The sequence below is a fragment of the Wyeomyia smithii genome, chromosome 3 (genome assembly GCF_029784165.1).
Source record: "Wyeomyia smithii strain HCP4-BCI-WySm-NY-G18 chromosome 3, ASM2978416v1, whole genome shotgun sequence".
Classification (NCBI taxonomy): Eukaryota; Metazoa; Arthropoda; class Insecta; order Diptera; family Culicidae; genus Wyeomyia; species Wyeomyia smithii.
Window position 1 is genome coordinate 261,203,335 of NC_073696.1, and position 17,119 is coordinate 261,220,453.

General features: G+C 37.2%; 1 protein-coding gene across 11 annotated transcripts in view; it reads right to left on the bottom strand.

The window, feature by feature from the left end:
- LOC129732875 (uncharacterized) overlaps nt 1-17,119 on the bottom strand; it is a 446,464-nt gene that overhangs the window by 262,740 nt on the left and 166,605 nt on the right. For 7 of the 11 annotated variants that reach the window (XM_055694241.1, XM_055694246.1, XM_055694240.1 and 4 more), the window contains 8 exons: nt 14,884-14,958; nt 14,031-14,136; nt 13,869-13,965; nt 13,349-13,794; nt 12,870-13,292; nt 12,646-12,782; nt 12,222-12,371; nt 11,952-12,140 (listed from right to left, as the gene is read on the bottom strand). In XM_055694241.1, coding sequence (XP_055550216.1) covers nt 11,952-12,140; nt 12,222-12,371; nt 12,646-12,782; nt 12,870-13,292; nt 13,349-13,794; nt 13,869-13,965; nt 14,031-14,136; nt 14,884-14,958 — 1,623 coding nt within the window. Of the gene's footprint in view, nt 1-11,951; nt 12,141-12,221; nt 12,372-12,645; nt 12,783-12,869; nt 13,293-13,348; nt 13,795-13,868; nt 13,966-14,030; nt 14,137-14,455; nt 14,663-14,883; nt 14,959-17,119 lie in introns of all 11 variants that reach the window. The other 4 variants (XM_055694247.1, XM_055694245.1, XM_055694248.1 and 1 more) reach the window with 3 other exon arrangements.

The following is a 17,119-nucleotide window of genomic DNA, read 5'->3' on the forward strand; positions in this document are numbered from 1 at the left end:
AGACGAAAAGTCACTGTTTCGATGATTGATCAAAAGAAATCTCAGAATCCAGTAGACTTTCGCATAAACAAAAAACCTCATCCTTGCAATTCAGATGCTTGTCGTTGCATATAAAATAATATTTTTTTCCACTTTAAGCGTGCTTAAAAATCAAAATTGTTTTAAGACAGACTTATTTCATTTCGTAGAGCATTCGAAACCGTTTAAGTTTCATTCACAAGCGCAAAATCAAGCTTTACTTTTTAGAAAGTACAAACTCGCTTTGCACGGAGGAAAAAGTGCTACATTAGGGCGGCCCGAAATTCACAGGAATGGCTAAAATGGAAATAGGCTCGGTATTGTAGAACAGCATGCTGGAAACAGAAGGGTATAAACCTCACTCAAAAGCACGGATATAAATGATAAGCGTATCACTTACTTAAATAGCGATACTGCCAATATTATTAAGTGCAGAGTACAAAAAAAATACGGGCAATATCGAAATAGCTCAAATGTCCCTGATCGCTGTGATGAGTCCACACAAAGAAAAACATCATAATCATTACAATCTATCTAAACCATATCTGGTGCATATAGGCTTCGAAACTACTGAACCGATCGGCGTGAAAATTTGTATATAGGGGTTTGAAGGGTCGAGAAAGGTGACTAAGATAGTTCGGGACCCCTTCCTGTTCTGGAAGGGAGGAATCCAATACAAATGGAACTCAAATTTCAGCCAATCAAGCAAATGAAACCAAATTTGGCATAGGGATACTTTTTGGGATAACAAAGAGATGTTCATGGTGGTTCAACACCTCTCCCTCTTCCGTCAGAGAGGGGTCTTATATAAATAAAACACACATTTCTGCATGTCTCGAGAACTAATTAAGTAAATGAAACCGAATTTGGCATGTAAAGGTTTTGAAGGCAAAAAATATTTACATAGTGGTTGGACACCCCTCCCTCTGCTGAAAGGGAGAGGTCCCATTTAAAGGAAACACAAATTTCTGCACAACTTGAGTATTAATCGAGCAAATGGAATCAAATTTGGCATGGTAAGGATTTTTGAAGTAGGAAAAATTTTCATAATGGTTCCACATCCCTCCCTCTTCTGGAAAGAAGATTGAGAGAATTCGTTATCATATAATTTAAACAGATATTCGAACCATTTTTTCCGGCAAAAGGTCCAAAATGATCAGGATGATGCACAGGTGCCTAAAACCGATTCCAGACGCCATTTTTAAATTAAAGATGGAATTTCTAAAAAAAAACAGCCAAGCATGGGAATTCCGGTTTCTGGGAAACAGTCGAATACTACTCAATGTGGGTTTTTCCAGAATCGATTGTACATCTCCAAAGGCCAGTACGAGAGGATGTTCTTATTCCGATAAAATCAATCATTTCAAACAATTTGTCTTTTATGTTTGATCGTCTCCAATATCCGATTTGTCAAACATTTGCAGGCTATAAACATATCGAAGGAATCAAATAATTTGGAATGCTTAAAATCATTTAAGTAGAGACAAAAATGAGCGGGACAAATTTTGCCGGGTCAGCTAGTAGTTTAATAAATTTTCCATTCAAAAGTACACTTGTTTCATTTCTTCGATGTTTTTTTTCCACAGCTAGCGCTAATAACCCTTAATTTGATCTAAAAATATCAAAACTAGTTCAAAAATTATGAATCTGGAATAATTAACTATATCGAAGAGCCGTGCATTTTTTATCGTAGTATATCACGAAAAATATAGCTATATTCTGTCTTCGGCAAAGTTGTTCCCTATGAAATTTCCCATGTTTAAACCATTTATGGCTCATCACAACAAATTAACTTTAAGCCGAAATGTTTCAAAAGCCGAAATGTTTCAAAAAATCAACATTAGATTGTGTGAAATTTTTGTCAATTTTTAAATAGCCAGAACGTCACGAAAAATGATACACCCTGTAGTTTAAATTGTAAATAATCAATAGGAAAATTTGATTTTAGAAAGTAATTTGTGCGAATTCACATCGACTTGTTTCGAAGCTATTGTTATTGCTTATTCTTACATCATCTGACACATTGGTGATCTTAATGATGAAACAAAATATAGGGTGAGGACCGGCTTGAGCAATGGGGCCTATTTTAATCAGTCGAAGGAAACGTTGAGAGCCACATGAATTTTGATTATTATCGACAATTTCAATGACTAGAACAAGCACTCCGATTAAATAGAATGCATAAAATACCGTTCAACACAGCAAAAGCTTTAAGTAAACATCAACAATAAAGGAAACCATTCTGGCGCAGCTTCGGGTGCTGAAGAAAATCCCCTGCAAAACAGATGCAAACTGCTTAGAATAGGTTCGGGGTGGTTGGAATAGTGTCTCGCGATTGGTAACTTAAATTAATTATTGTTAAAGTTTATTGTCAAAGATCTTTAATATAGGGTAGGGAACATAGTCTAAGCAGTTTTAGAAGCCGTCTATGTATTGAGACGAAATACTTGAAATCTGTAGGGTGAAATACACACATAAGTATATTCATTTGTTCTCTATCTTTTTCCCTGTCAGCACTTGTTTTCAGATTCTAAAACCGATTTAGCCAACTTTAACAATAATCAATTAAAGTTCTCTATCGAGGGACACTATTCCAGTCACCCCGAACCTTTTAAGCAGTTTACATCTGTTTTGCAAGGGATTTTCTTCAGCACTCAAATAGCGCCTGAATAGCTGCAACTTTTTCCGTTTGATGTTTTTTTCAAAGATTTTTCTGTTTTGAACGGAGTTTTATGTATTCGTAAAACAGCTATTTAATCAGAGTTTTCGAGGACCGTTTATTTAGACTGATTAAAATAGGCGCCACTGCTTAAGCCGTTCCTTACCCTACATTTCGAGTCTCAATACACAAGCGGCTCCTAAAACTGCTTAAAATGAGTTCCCTGCCCTACTACTAATTGATTACTAACAAATAACATACAAATTAGCTATGGATAACGGTACCCGGATTGATGCAGTGTACACCGACATTTAGGCTCCACTCGACACAGTGAGTCATGACATACTTTTTGTTAAATTATCTAGACCAGGAGTATCTTCCTAATAGGATATGCAACTGTCTTGGGTTATATTTGAGCAACAGATTGCTATGCGTGAAAATAGGTCCAGATGTATTAGCTTCTTTTCCTCCTTGTTCTGGCCTGCCCCAAGGGAGCAACATAGGACCCCTGTTGTTAACACTCATCTTTAACGACGTAGTCATTTTTCTGCAAAACACTCATCAATGCCGATGATCTAAAATCTATCTTGTGGTACGCAGTAAAGCTGACTGTAGAGAATTGCAGAAATAATAGATCGGTTTAAACTTCAATTCAATTCAAACTTGTTTAAATTGAGTATTGCAAAATTTTCCGTGATAACTTTCCGAAGACGTGAACAGCGTATTACTTTCAACTACACGATCCAAGGTTAACAGCTGAACCGAGTTGAGAAAGTCATCAATTTAGGTGTTTTGTTGAATTACCATTCCTCTTTTAAGTCCCACTACTCGGTCATAGAATAAACATTCGCGTAGGGTAATCGTTCCTATATACATTTCAGTACCTATATTCATCTCATCACGCCTTTTTGATCATTTTATCTTCAAATTTTACCATATTTTCAACGCAAAACTTTCAACCACTTGAAAAAATCTTGAAGCAAATAGATTTACTTTCAAATAATGTACAAATTTGACGGTAAATCAAACAAATCAAAGAAATAAGATAAATATAGGTGCACCTAGCTGTTAAAAAGAATAATGGAGCGAATACCCTATTTTATAACGCACCATGCAATAAGTGTAGATGGAGAGGTTTGTATTGGAAATTGCCAAATTCCGCGTTACGTAATAGACGAATGCTCCCTCATTGGGTTTTATTATGAAAATTGCCGAAGATTTCAACGATCTCATCTCACGATCTCTTTAGTAAGACCAGTCCTGAAATATGCAGCTGTTGTGTCTCTACGAAGCGGTTTAGAGTTTCCGGATTGAACCTGTGTATTTTAACTTCGTTAGGCCTGCATTGCTCGGTCTTAAACCATTTCATAGCAGACGAATGATCAGTCAAGCAGTTTTTGGAGCGAAAATACTTGAGGCTAAAATCGACAGTGCTGAATTTTTGAGTCGTATGTGCCACATGTGTTCTTCGACTTAGGTTACTCATGCAAGTCACACTCAGCAACGCAAGATATGGCCGAAATGATCCCATACACTTTATAACTGAAAATTTCAGGAGGCATACGATTTGTTCGATTTTAATTTGTCAATCGGTGCTTTTCGTCAGCGTTTGTGTTCCGTGTTACTTCAAGTTAAAATAAGATTACTTCATAATGATCCATCCGATGATTTTAAATTATAAATACAAATACAAATGCAAAAAGCTTAAGTAAAGAGCAGTGCATACACAAAGATTTTGCTTGTGACTTTAAAAACAATAAAGAAAAAATCTCCCTTAGGTAACAAATTTGTTACATAAAAAGAAATTACATTCATTTTCAGTCAAGCGACAACATATATTGTCATATATTTTGAACATGTTGAACATGGCTATCTAGATATATATTAGATTGTTCATAGTAACCTTTCAAAGTAAAAAAAATATGCCAAATACATCTTTTTTCTCCGTCATACAGGATGAGAATGTCGATGTTCCCAAAAACTTTAAATGCCTCTCAAAATCACATTTCACTGCGTTAGAGAAAAACTCAAACATACACATTCTTGTAAGCGAATGCAAGCAATGTTGAGTTTGTGCCAATCTGAAGAACCCGAATTCCCTTCTTTAGTGATTCTGTAAATCATCTCCGGCAACTCTGCAATCAAACTGCAATATGTTTCTATTTCCAATCGATAAACAATAAGGACAGCTAGAGAACAAACACGGGTATTTCCTATTCGACGTTCGAGGCCGGGACGGGAGAGATTCTCATATGTAGCGAGTAAAAAAGACTGATATGAACCTGAATGTTGCATCAATACAAATGCGAAGCAATTCCACGAAAAACGGGTAACCAATTTAATCGACCATTTTGTATGTGACTGAATCTTTGCATAGATGTTTTTTTTATTCTCGCTTGTTTTCCGTCGGTCTGGTTCCGCCACTGTTTTTGTGCCAATCATCGACGCCCAGGCAGGCGACTCCACCCAGGACCCTAACTCACGACCCATTTATTAACGGACCGGCGACAACGGCAAAAGATGCCATTTTGTGCTATTGGTTTAATTCTTTGGAACACGACTCATTTTTGAGAAGCTATTTCAACATGTTCTAGAGCCAAAACGGTTTGTTTGATCAGTATGACGTCTTCGGCAAAGTTATAGATAATAATTTTGTCTTTCGACAAAAAATATACACTTCAAAAGAATTTTTTTTTGAAAAAAAGTTTTAAGAGAAATTAAAAATTGATTATCCAAAAAAGCTCATTTTTTTAATATCTGATTTTTTTTTATAAATAATTACCAAAGATTACCTAAACATTGAGAACTGTCCTATCATGGGGAAATCAGGGAAAAAAGTTATAATTTTTCGGAAAAAAAAACATTTTCAAACTTTTTTTTTTCGAAGGACAAAATTGTTATCTACAACTTTGTCAAAAACACTATGCCGATCAACCAAACCGTTTTGGCTGTAAAAATGTTCTCAATCTCCAATAGAGCACTCGATGGGGAACTGAAAATATTTTTACAGTCAAAACGGTTTCTTTGATTGGCATAGTGTCTTTGGCAAAGTTGTAGAAAGAAATTTGGTTCTTCCAAAAGAAATGTACCCTGAGAAAAATAAATGTTTTTTTTTTCAATACTTATAATTTTTTTTCTAATTTCTCCATGATCGGACAGTCCATTGCTTAAATAACCTTTGTTGTTTTTTATGAAAATAAATCAGATTAATAACTTTTTATCAAAAAAAAAATTTTTATTTAGAGTGTATATTTTTTTCGAAAACATATAAAAAATTTAAGAGTGTATACCAATAGAGCAAAATGGCATCTTTTGCCCCTAAAAACGCCTATACAAAATTACAGCCAAATCGAAAATGACAATTAAAAAAATATTGAAACTGGAATATTTTGTGTAGAAATGCTCAGCAGTGAGTTGAAACTGCCATTCATTTTTCTACATCTAGTTTGTTACTTTTATTAGCTAATGTCCAGTCATAATGGGCAAATAATTGTGTTCCAAAAACTGTTGAAAATCATACAAAAAATCTGTGAATTATTCAAAAGCGCATTCTTATTTGGAAGTGATAATTATTTTTACACTTTTTCGGAAACACTGACATTGACATCTTACTCAGTGCTTAGATGGACTATTGAGAAAAAGTGATTTTAGCTACTGAGAGTCAAAAAACCGTTTGCTTCGCTAACAATAATCTTCCGGAGATTGTGTGGGTTCCGTGGAGTATGCCCAGGGAGGAAATTTTTGATCAGCATGTTTATGTAGCAGTCAGTGTCATGGTGCAGAACGACCTGCGAGATATTAGCAACACAGCCCGCGGAAAGCCTAACGTACGCAAGAACGAAATGAATAGAGAGCACCGCACATATTAAAATGAGGTACCGGAGGACATTTTTCTTGACTCGAAGAATATTATAATACCCGATGAAACTTAAGACATTAAAAGTATTTTTCGAAGGTGACTAGCCCCTGGAATGCACCGGTACCGTACCGAAGAAACCGGACACCGACGATTATAAAAAATACAGAATTGTGGTAGACTTCAGGTCGATATCACTAAACCATACCGTCAGCTTGTATATTTATTCTTAATAACCACCCCGCTAGGTAATTCAATTGATTCTATAAGTTTTTCATTTACGACGACTTTTTCGTCTTTTCATCACGCAATTATTTGTATGTGATTTAGATACCCAGCCTTTGGCTATTGCCCTTCAGTAACTTATTCTGCCAGACATTTTCATTTATTAAATTTCGTTACGCCTTGTGTTTCTTGTCATTAAACGGCTGCTCATCTTTTTCTTTTATTTCTCTACACCTTAATTTCATTACTTTTTCCATTGATTCCATTTTTAACTATTGTTCCGCGCTTACTAAGCTAAAGGTCGGATCTTGTTAACGTGATTCCTAATATTGCCTGTTGGCTACATCGTCTGTTGATCTGTTAGTTCTCTCGTTACAGAAAATACTTCCTCTAAAATAGTAGTTTAACAATGTCGTGGTGTCAACACATTCCTTGTTGGCATTTTCCTTGGTCAACACTTTTTGCCTTTCTCCTAGAAAGGTATAGCAATCACTGGAAAAACCAAAGGTATAAAAGTGGTCCCAATGGCCGAATGTCATATACCACTCGACCCCTTTCGACGAACTGAGCATTTTTTGTATGTATGTATGTAAGTGTGTATGTGTGTGTGTGTGTGTGTGTGTATGTATGTGCAACTTTTTTTTCTCACTCACTTTTCTCAGAGATTGCTGGACCGATTTTCATGAAATTAATTGCAAATGAAAGGTCTAGTTGCGCCATAGGTTGCTATTGAATTTCATTGTAATCGGATTTTTAGTTTAGTGGTTATGTATCAAAATATCTCAGAAACCACACAACCGATTTTAATAAAATTGGTTTCAAATAATCGGGCTGTCTCCAGAACCCTTAAGTTTTGAATTTCGTAATGATTGAACATATGGTTCAAAAGTTATGTAAAGAAAAGTTATCCTGAGGTTGTTTAAATTTACTCATTTTTCTCAGAGATGGCTGAACCGATTTTCACAAAATTAGTGTCAAATGAAAGGTCAATATCTCAGAAACCACACATCTGATTTGATTAAAATTAGTTTAAAATGAACGGGCTACCTTAAAAACCCTCAACTTTTAAATTTTATGAAGATTGAACATGTGGTTCAGAAGTTATGGAAAGAAACGTGTTCTGGAGACTATTTAATCTCACTCATGTTTCTCAGAGATGGCTGGCCCGATTTTTATAAAATTAGTGTCATATGAATGGTCTTGTTGCCCCATAAGACCCTAATGATTTTTTCTACAAACGGATTATTACTTTGCCTGTTATGTTTAAAAATGTGAAATCCAGCTATGAAAAGAAACATATTCCAAGACAACTTACTTGGATTCACTCATATTTCTCAGAGATGGTTGACCCGATTTCCACAGAATTAGTATCAAATAAAAGGTCTACCTACCTCATAACACCCTATTGAATTTTGCAGTAATCGGACTGTAACTTCGTCTGTAATATATCGAAATGTGAAAATCACGAAACTTCATTATCTTAGAAACTACACAACCGATTTGAACAATATTGATATCAGATGAACGGGCTAGTTAAGGGTTAACTGATGAATTATGATTGAACACGTGGTTTCAAAGTTTGGCTGCCCCATATGTTACCTTTTTATTTGATTGTAATCAAACTTAAGCAAGCGTTATGTTTTAATTTGTAAAACAACGAAAGTCTATTATCTCAAGTATTACACGACTTATTTGAACATAACTAGTGTCATACAAATGAGTCATCTCTCAAACTTACAAAACACAAACTTCATAACAATTTGATATGCTGTTTAAAAGTTTTAGAAAAAAAAGAAATTCAAAGACTATTCAACACTTTACCTGCTTCGATCAATATATATGGCCTCAACATGATTTAAATGTGGTATCGTACTATTTGAACGTTCCCAGCATCGCTCGTGATTAAATTGTTCGAAATTAAGAGTCATTGCATTTATTTCGCTATTTCTTAAGTACTAACATTACGTCAAATTTCATATTTTATACTTTAATTACAACATCGATATTTTAGAACCCAAAGAGTGGATAAACATTTATTGGATTTAAGCATTCATGTAAATCTTTTTTTACAAATAATAAGTTTGAATGAGAAAGGCTGAGTCTGACCGCTAGGTGGATTAATTTAGGTTTTTTCCTAATTCAATTGTGCGCCCTTGCGCGCCCTTGCGCTTCCTCGTGGTTCCCATGTGCTTTTACTATCATAATTTATGTCGTCTAATATCCTATGTCATTAAATGTATACTTTAATAGGAAGCTCAAATAATCAGTCATAAAAACATTTAAGCCGGTTATTATGAACTTTTTCTAAGCAATTCCCAAATCTGATTACAGTGATCATTTCACTTGAAAATTCCAATACTTCTTGGAGCTTTTGACCTGCTGCCGTTGGGCCAGCTTTTACTAAGACTAGACCACCCCTCATGAGTTGCCACTCATTTCCTTCTCTGTCATACGCTTGCTTGCGCTTTTCCTTTGAATACTTGAGGCTTGAATCATATTTTTTTTCATTTCCTCATATGTCAAATTACCCACATCCGATTGTAAATGGAGTTTGGGATGCGTGGTGTACGTCCGTACAATAATTCGAAAGAGGTGTACTCTATGGATGGGTTAACTGGAGTATTATACTCAAACGTGAAAAATGGAAGTAACATATCCCACGTACGTTTTGCGCTTACGAAATTTGCGCCATTGCCCGTGACTAGTAACTAGCACCAAATTTGCAAATATAATCTTCAACAAAGGTTTCAGCTTCTCGCTCTCTTGATTCGGCATTGTTGCCGCGATCAAATATCTATTCAAATCATCAGGATCAATCAGGAGTTACACTGCCGCACATAATTCTCGATATCTCTTTTCATAGTAGGCCACGTAAATGGTGTGCCAATTTTGAAACTGTCTCTATCTGATCTGGCGCATCTAACGTACGCTCGCTATCAGCATTGTGTAGTATAATTCTCTTCTCTAACTACTTCCCATGAACTGGATCATTTGAAGAATCTCGTGTTGTTTGATTTTTCTAATTGAAATTAAATGAATAACATTGTTTGAAAAACACTTCCCAGTTGCCAATGGTATAATTATTAGAGTGGGGCGTTGTTGTATGAAAAAAATTAAACTTGGTAGCAGAGAGGCAGAACCTATTACCCCAAACAATCCAAAATCTATCGGAAGTCGCTTGACTTTGTCTCCGCTGGGCGCATTGCATTTCAAACTTGTATGAAAATTTGTATGGAAAAACCAACTTTTTGGCATTTTCCATTCTAAAGAGCTCAAAGTGATTTCAACCATACGTTTCATGACTTCAAATGGTAGGTTTTCAGATTCTTAACAACTTTTCCAGAAACAATAAAAGGCTAAGATGTCCCAAAATATGCTATAGCTGTTCAAAGTTGAGTATGTCGAATTGAAAGCTGAAAAACATTTTTTCTGCTAACACTACCAGTGTACCGGCGTCAGTCAGATTTCCATCAGAAGTAACCTCTGAAACACGTTGTAGATCATACGTTACGACAGGTTACTTCTGTTGAGAATTCTACTGATGCCGGTACATTGGTAGTGTAGGCAGAAAACAAGATTTTCAGCATTTAATTCGACATACCCTATTTTGAACAGATAAAGCTCTTCTTAGGGACATCCTAGCTTTTCAGTGTTTTCGGCGAAGTTGTTAGGCATCTAAAATACTATACTTTTACGTAATGTAGAGCATTACTGCAAACTGTTTCAAATAATGCAACGGATAATACTTGGATAAAGCTATGTATTTCAAAGGCTACCTAAAGGTTAGTTTACACAGAAGTTTTTTTGGTTTTTTTTCGAGTCTTCCACCTGAAATAACAGGGAGGGATAAAAACCATGCAACCAAAAACCGACACGACCGAAAAGCGAGAGATTTCTCCCTCTGACAATTCTAGCGTATGCAGTGAAAATTTGTTTTATTTCTGTCTGAGCAAGAAGCCGACAAAATGGTAGTTGGAACTACTTACCAAATTCCAAATTCACCGTAGAGGCGAATACATATTGTTTTACTTAAGAAACCAAGACGACCAAGTCGTTCAAGGTAGTCTTGAAAGGTTTTATTCACGAACAAACAGTTGATTTAGACCCTACCTAAGGTATTCCTATGAAACAAAGATCATCAGGCGAAAACAGTCAGAAAACTGGTATTTTTCTGGTAAATTATTTATTACATTTCAACGGCAATGAGATTACCAATTTAAATGTTTTTGAAAAAGCATATTTTATGTTTAATGAACGGGTAAAGTGGGAGTTATATAGGAAATTTGGTAAAGGTGAAAAGCTTATCACACAATGCCATATTTGCGAACGAAATGGTCATGGGTTAAATTCTTGTTACGAAGATCAAAATGGTTAATTTGTGCAAATTCCTCTTAAAAAAGGAAGTACAATCAAGAAAAATTAAAATTTTCATTTTACCTACTATAACAGCTATCACATGGTAAATTTTCAACAAAGTACAGTCCTTTTAGCTATTGTTGGGGCAAGGCAGGGTAAACAAAAATTAAACTCCAAACCGCCTGCAATTTCTAGTTTTGCTCAAACACGCTCGACACACTCATATGTTGATGTTGTAGTACGTATATCGAGTGTTTTATGAACAAATTTGCAAATTACCACTGGTATGGATTATTCAAAAACGGCGGTAAAAAAAACAGTAGTAAATTTGAATCTTAAGAACGCCATATTACAAGCAAATTCCATGTTTAAAGCAAATTCAAATTGAAACAAATTTCACCATTAACATTGCTTCAAAATTAAATTTCTACAATTATTGTGAATAACCCAATCAAAATTTTGAATTAGAACGCTTGCTCATTAGAAGCTAATGTAAATAGGCTTGAAGCTAACAGTTAATGAAGAGCTTTAAACCAAAAGCTCTAAGACTTGCTCAAAAGTTTGCGAGTGCTCACAATACAAATTTAAACTTTGTGTGTCCAATTAAAGATCAATGCATTCATCGAAATGAGATTAGATCAATTTTTGAAAGTATTTGAAAGCATCTGATGACAATAGGATGTTGAACATTCAACTTTATCTCCCATATTTATATAAATTAAGTTTAAAACTCGCTCACCACAAAATATTTATAATGTATGAATTGCTTAATAAACCATGAGCCACGCGCCTCCATTATAATGTTAAAACCAAAAATAAACATTTTCACCAACTTACCGACAGGTGTCATCACTCTGCGAGCTTTGGCGGCGAAAGTTCCGACAGCGTATCATCTCCTCGGTGGTACTCTGGCGACGAAAGCCACGTGCTATCAGGATTTCCTCGGTCGTCGACTGGCGACGCATGGACGGACGCGCCGTACTCTCCGTTGGCAGTGGTGGTGGCCGTGCGCATGGGCTTGCATCCCTACAAGGTGGTGAAGGAAAGAAAAGCTCAATATTTCGCTCACGGCGACGACAAGGAAGGAAGGAAGAGAAAAAGCCCTACCTTGATGAGCAGCAACTGCTCGATTCCGGCGAACGGGGCTGTCGAGCAGCTGATGATGATTGTCTTCGCAAACGACGGCTGCGGCGCGGGCTGCCCTCGCGTTCGTGACTCCGATCCGGTGACAGGTGCGTACGAGAGTCCCGCCGGCCTCTGAAAGGTGAATTTATTGATGGTTATCCAATGTAATCGATGGTTTCGAGTAGCATTGAAATTACACAGCGTTCGGTCGCTTCAGTAAACACGGAAATCATTTCAAACCCGTACCTGAAACGGGTGATTTATTAGAGCCGTCTCGCTAGAAACGGGATTAATTATTGACGCACAAATAGAGCTCGAAACTTTTATACAGATTGTAGGTAGGATTAGCTCCGACAGTATTGTCTTGTATCGGATGGCAATTTGTTTACTGAAGCGAACAATTTACCTTGATGCACTGTCCGGACTGAGGCTATCCCGTCTTGCCTGCCTTTCGGGACCTTCCCCGTCCGGACTGAGTGCTGGCTGGGAGCTGCGACGGCTCCAACCGCCGGGCGGTAAGCAGCTTTCATCGTAAGCAGTGGCCTAAAACAGACAGAGAGAATGGAACCGAGCATATTCATTGGATGGGGTGTTGATCGGACACTACAGAGTTTGGTTGGGGACATTTACTTGTCTTTGCAGCTTCAAAAGCCGCTGGGCACGTTCAGGACTTACACGGGAATCACGTCGGGAAATTTTCGTGCCGCACTGGGTCGTCGAATCGCGACGACCCTTCTGTGCGGTGGGACTGGTGGCCGGGGGCGTTACTGAGCTCATTATAATGGTCGGGGGCATGATGGACTGACAGGCGGAATCCATTTGGGCGATCGCTACGTATAGGGGACCGGAGTCGGAAGCCGTAGAACTGGTGGAGGGGCGCTGCTCTTGCCGAAAGTTGGGCATCTCCATCACTACTAGCGAATCTTTGCGGCCTTGCGGTTTACGTTGCACTCCTACAACTTTCGGGGGCGGTGGTGTAGCAGATCCTCCGATCATGGAGTCCCGGCGGGAAGAACGGTCCCGGTTCGAATCATTCGAATTGCGACGAGAGCCCTAAAATATAAAAAAATTTAGTGTTAACCTAATAAAAATCTGAACTAATCATTTACATTTCGATATCCATCGGCGCCAGTATATTCCTCACGATCTCGCTCTCGTTCTCGTTCGCGTTCCCGTTCGCGTTCACGCTCACGTTCCCGCTCACGCTCTCGTTCGCGTTCTCGCTCACGCTGACGCTCTTGCTCGCGATCGCGTTCCCTCTCGCGCTCTCGGTACTCTCGAAAGTCCGACACGTAAGAATCCTTCCGATAGGATAAACTTTTTACGCCGGAATCGGCACTCGACTCGCGTCTTTTACGCAACGGAGGAGCGTGACCGGTGATGGTGGTATTATTATCACCGGTATTTGCTTTGCTCCACGGCAAGCTTCGAGCAAGATCCGCTAGTGTCTCGCGCCGATTGAGCGGCGCTTTCTGACGTTTCGAACCACCACCGCTCCATTCGCGCAGAATATCGGTCAGCTGGGCAAGTGAACTGCGGCGACGGCGTTGGGCCCCTGTGAAAATAAAAAGAAAAAAGCTTCAATTATCAACTTCACTTAGTTTGAGACGTCGTCCAAAAAAGCCTTACCAGGCGGTGGAGAAGTACTAGGAGGTGACGCACCGCTGATCTGAGCTGCCGAGTCCCTGCGTCCGCCAAGCCGCTGTCGAACGGTGGATTCTTCGACCTAATCCGGGTTGAAAATGAAAAATATTAAAAACATAACGAGAAACCGGTGAAAAAATTACCAACCTGCTCTCGGACGAGATCGTCCCAGCCATTGCCTCCCTGCCAGACCAGTCCCACTTGGTGAGACATTATAGGCAGATTGCAGACGAAGCATATTGCCGTCATGGTCCTGCAAGCAGACGGATTGGAGAAGACGAAAGCATAACTAAACTGGTGAGTGTACGAGTTCAGAGCGTGGCATGCGAAGCGCTGATCAAGTTTCTACACAGCAAACGCAACAGGAAAAGAAGCGGATCGACTTTCTAGTTATAATTCTATTAAAAAAAACCTACAGGAGTGCGGTATGTGATTCACGGAATCCTAATAGAAAACTAGTGAACAAACTAATCGGGTGGGTGTTACCGGGTGTACACTAAACTAACATTGGCATTTGTGGGCATGCAAGCAACAGGGTCATTTGGACAGAATAGGGTTCCCTTTTGGTTTACCTTTACAGACTGCAGAGGGTTAACTTTGAACTGGATTGGCTTAGGTGAGCTTTAATGTATTTCAATGTAGTGAAAGTCGACCAATCTGTAGTCACTGTTCAAGACTCTGCTGTTTTTTTTTTTTTGGGTTTGTTTGGTAGTGTTTTGAACAAAGGATGCAACTAGAGACGGCACTTAAACCCGGAAACAATGCAATCCAGAACTTCACTGTGGTGATTAGGATTAGGTGATTTAGTGCCAGCAGGCAGCAACTAGCTTAGTATATGTATATACAAAACATGTGGACGTGTACTTTGATAACACAGTGTGGATGGGATTGATGGCTGACTTGTTGGAACTTCATCAAACGGATCTAGCACAAGGCGGTTTGTCTTTTTTTTTTTTTTTTGGGCGGAACTTGCAATGTTCCCTGTAAAACAGTTATTTACTTGGTGTAACTGGTGGCCAAACTGTGTCTGTGAAGTTTCAGTAAGTGAACTTTTCGCTTGCGAGAAGAGTCGAGACTAGGCAAACGGTGAACGCGCACACGCCATGTTCAGAAGCAGATATTGCGAGATGTGTGATAGCGAAGAGACAGAAAGAGAAATGTGAGAAAATTAAGAGAAAAGGAGAAGAAGAAGAAGAAAACAACGTAATCAGTTCTTATCCGTGCCAAAGCAGACGACGGTTGTTTGGTGCTAGTCTAGTTTTTGGTGTAAGGTTTAGCAAATGCTGTGCTTTGGGCCCCTTGGGAGAGTCAACTTCTGGAGACAGCTTCTAGAGTTGATGATGTACACTGAACTTGATATCAGTTATTTCATCAGCACGCTTCAAATTTCGCAGTGTTAAAAACTTAAGTTTTGAAAAAGCACTCAATTCGGTTTGGTTAATTCCTGACCATATTTCATTCATGAAACAAATATTCAACAGATTTTTCAAACAAGGGTAACAACTTGTTAACGAATCATACAAAACTTTTGAACGAAACGAGGATTAGAACAAAACAGACTGTTTTCTGTTTGGTATTTGAATTGCAATATCTACTCTGCAGATAGACAAATATTCTTATTAATCCAATAACATAAATAAAATAATTTATAGCAATTAAGAATCATTTTTGAGATCTAAATATGATTTTCTTACTCTCTGTTTAGTTTAAATCCGACACACTTTATAAAACGTTCTCTTATGCTTGATTTAATTCTTTCCAACTTTACTAAATTTGTCATCATACCACATTATCCCCTGCCACCATCCATTGTGATCTATCATACTTTTTGGCATTATATTGACTGCTACTCAATCAAACAACAGTTTCACTTCGATATAACGATACCTCGACATAACATTATTCTAGTTATCGTGAGTTTTACCTTGATAAAACGTAATATTTTTTTGTTCCTCATTTTACAGAGAAAAAAAAATTGAGTACTTTTTATGGTTTGACTTTGGGAATGATTGAAAAAAAATTCAAAATTTTGCGGCAGAAAAAATACAAAAAACGGAAAATAAAAAATATATGAAGACGAATAAGAGAGGTTGTGTTATCCTAATTTATATATACCACTGATTTCGTGAACTTTAGAATTAATTTTAAAACTCTTTACCTATCATTGCCAATTAAGGCATGCACGGGAGTTCAATCTTTATCTTGTAAACCAGGATAGGACCTTGATAAGCGCCAGTTTCTACTCTGGATTATTGAAATAGCCTCATTTGAAAGTTTGGTACTGAATACTCCGAAAGTTATTTTTTTTTTTTGCTTTGGAATAGACAGCAAAGACCGTATATGTGTTCTTCACTTATGCGAAATATGTTTATTATAAGGTGTATGGAGTATAAAAATATTCGAATTAGATACCTCCATTTTATACTAAAATACTATAAGCCGATTGATTTACAGTTTTTTGTTTAGATTTATTATTTTTATGGCGTCTTTTTATTCAAGAAAACCAAAAACAAACAATATCATTACACAACTCAACGGTGAACGAAACAAAATTTATTTGATTTTGTATTAAGAGATTTTCATTTTACTTTTCGTTCTTTTGTTTTTTTGAAACTTTGAATGGTTTTTTCATAAAAAAACGGTGACTTCAACGCTCAGAAGCAACACTAACTACCAACTTCGCACTCCGTAATGGAGCAATTCCGTTAAAAATTTCCCAACTTTAATGCTATGTTTCAATTTCTTTTTTGATTTGGTAGAATCAAACAGATGTTCCTATGAGCTAAAGATGTCGTTTTGTGCTTCATCTTTCAATTTTGAAAAAGGTTCTAGTACAAATGGTATAGATGATTACGAATATTTTCAGAGCCAGAAAGCACATAGCAGTATTCTACTAAAAAACTAGGCAAAAATATGAAAAAAATCAGTGTATCTCGGGCTATTGATTCCTTTTGCATTCCCTAATACAGCTCGGATTATCCGGGATTCAATTATTCGGAATAATTTTATTTTTCTGTTTGTTTCTAATTTTTTTTTTAGAATTTTACCTTTTCTATCCATTTTGGGATATTTGTTATCATTTCTGTCCCTTTCGGCATATTTGGGACATGTCCGAGAAAAGTGAAATCAATCAATGGTTAAATAATTTCTTTTTGAGAACTTCAGCTGTTTTCTCCACTTAAATAACAAAAAAACGATTATTTTAGGTTCGTTGTTTGCAAATTTGAATGATTTTT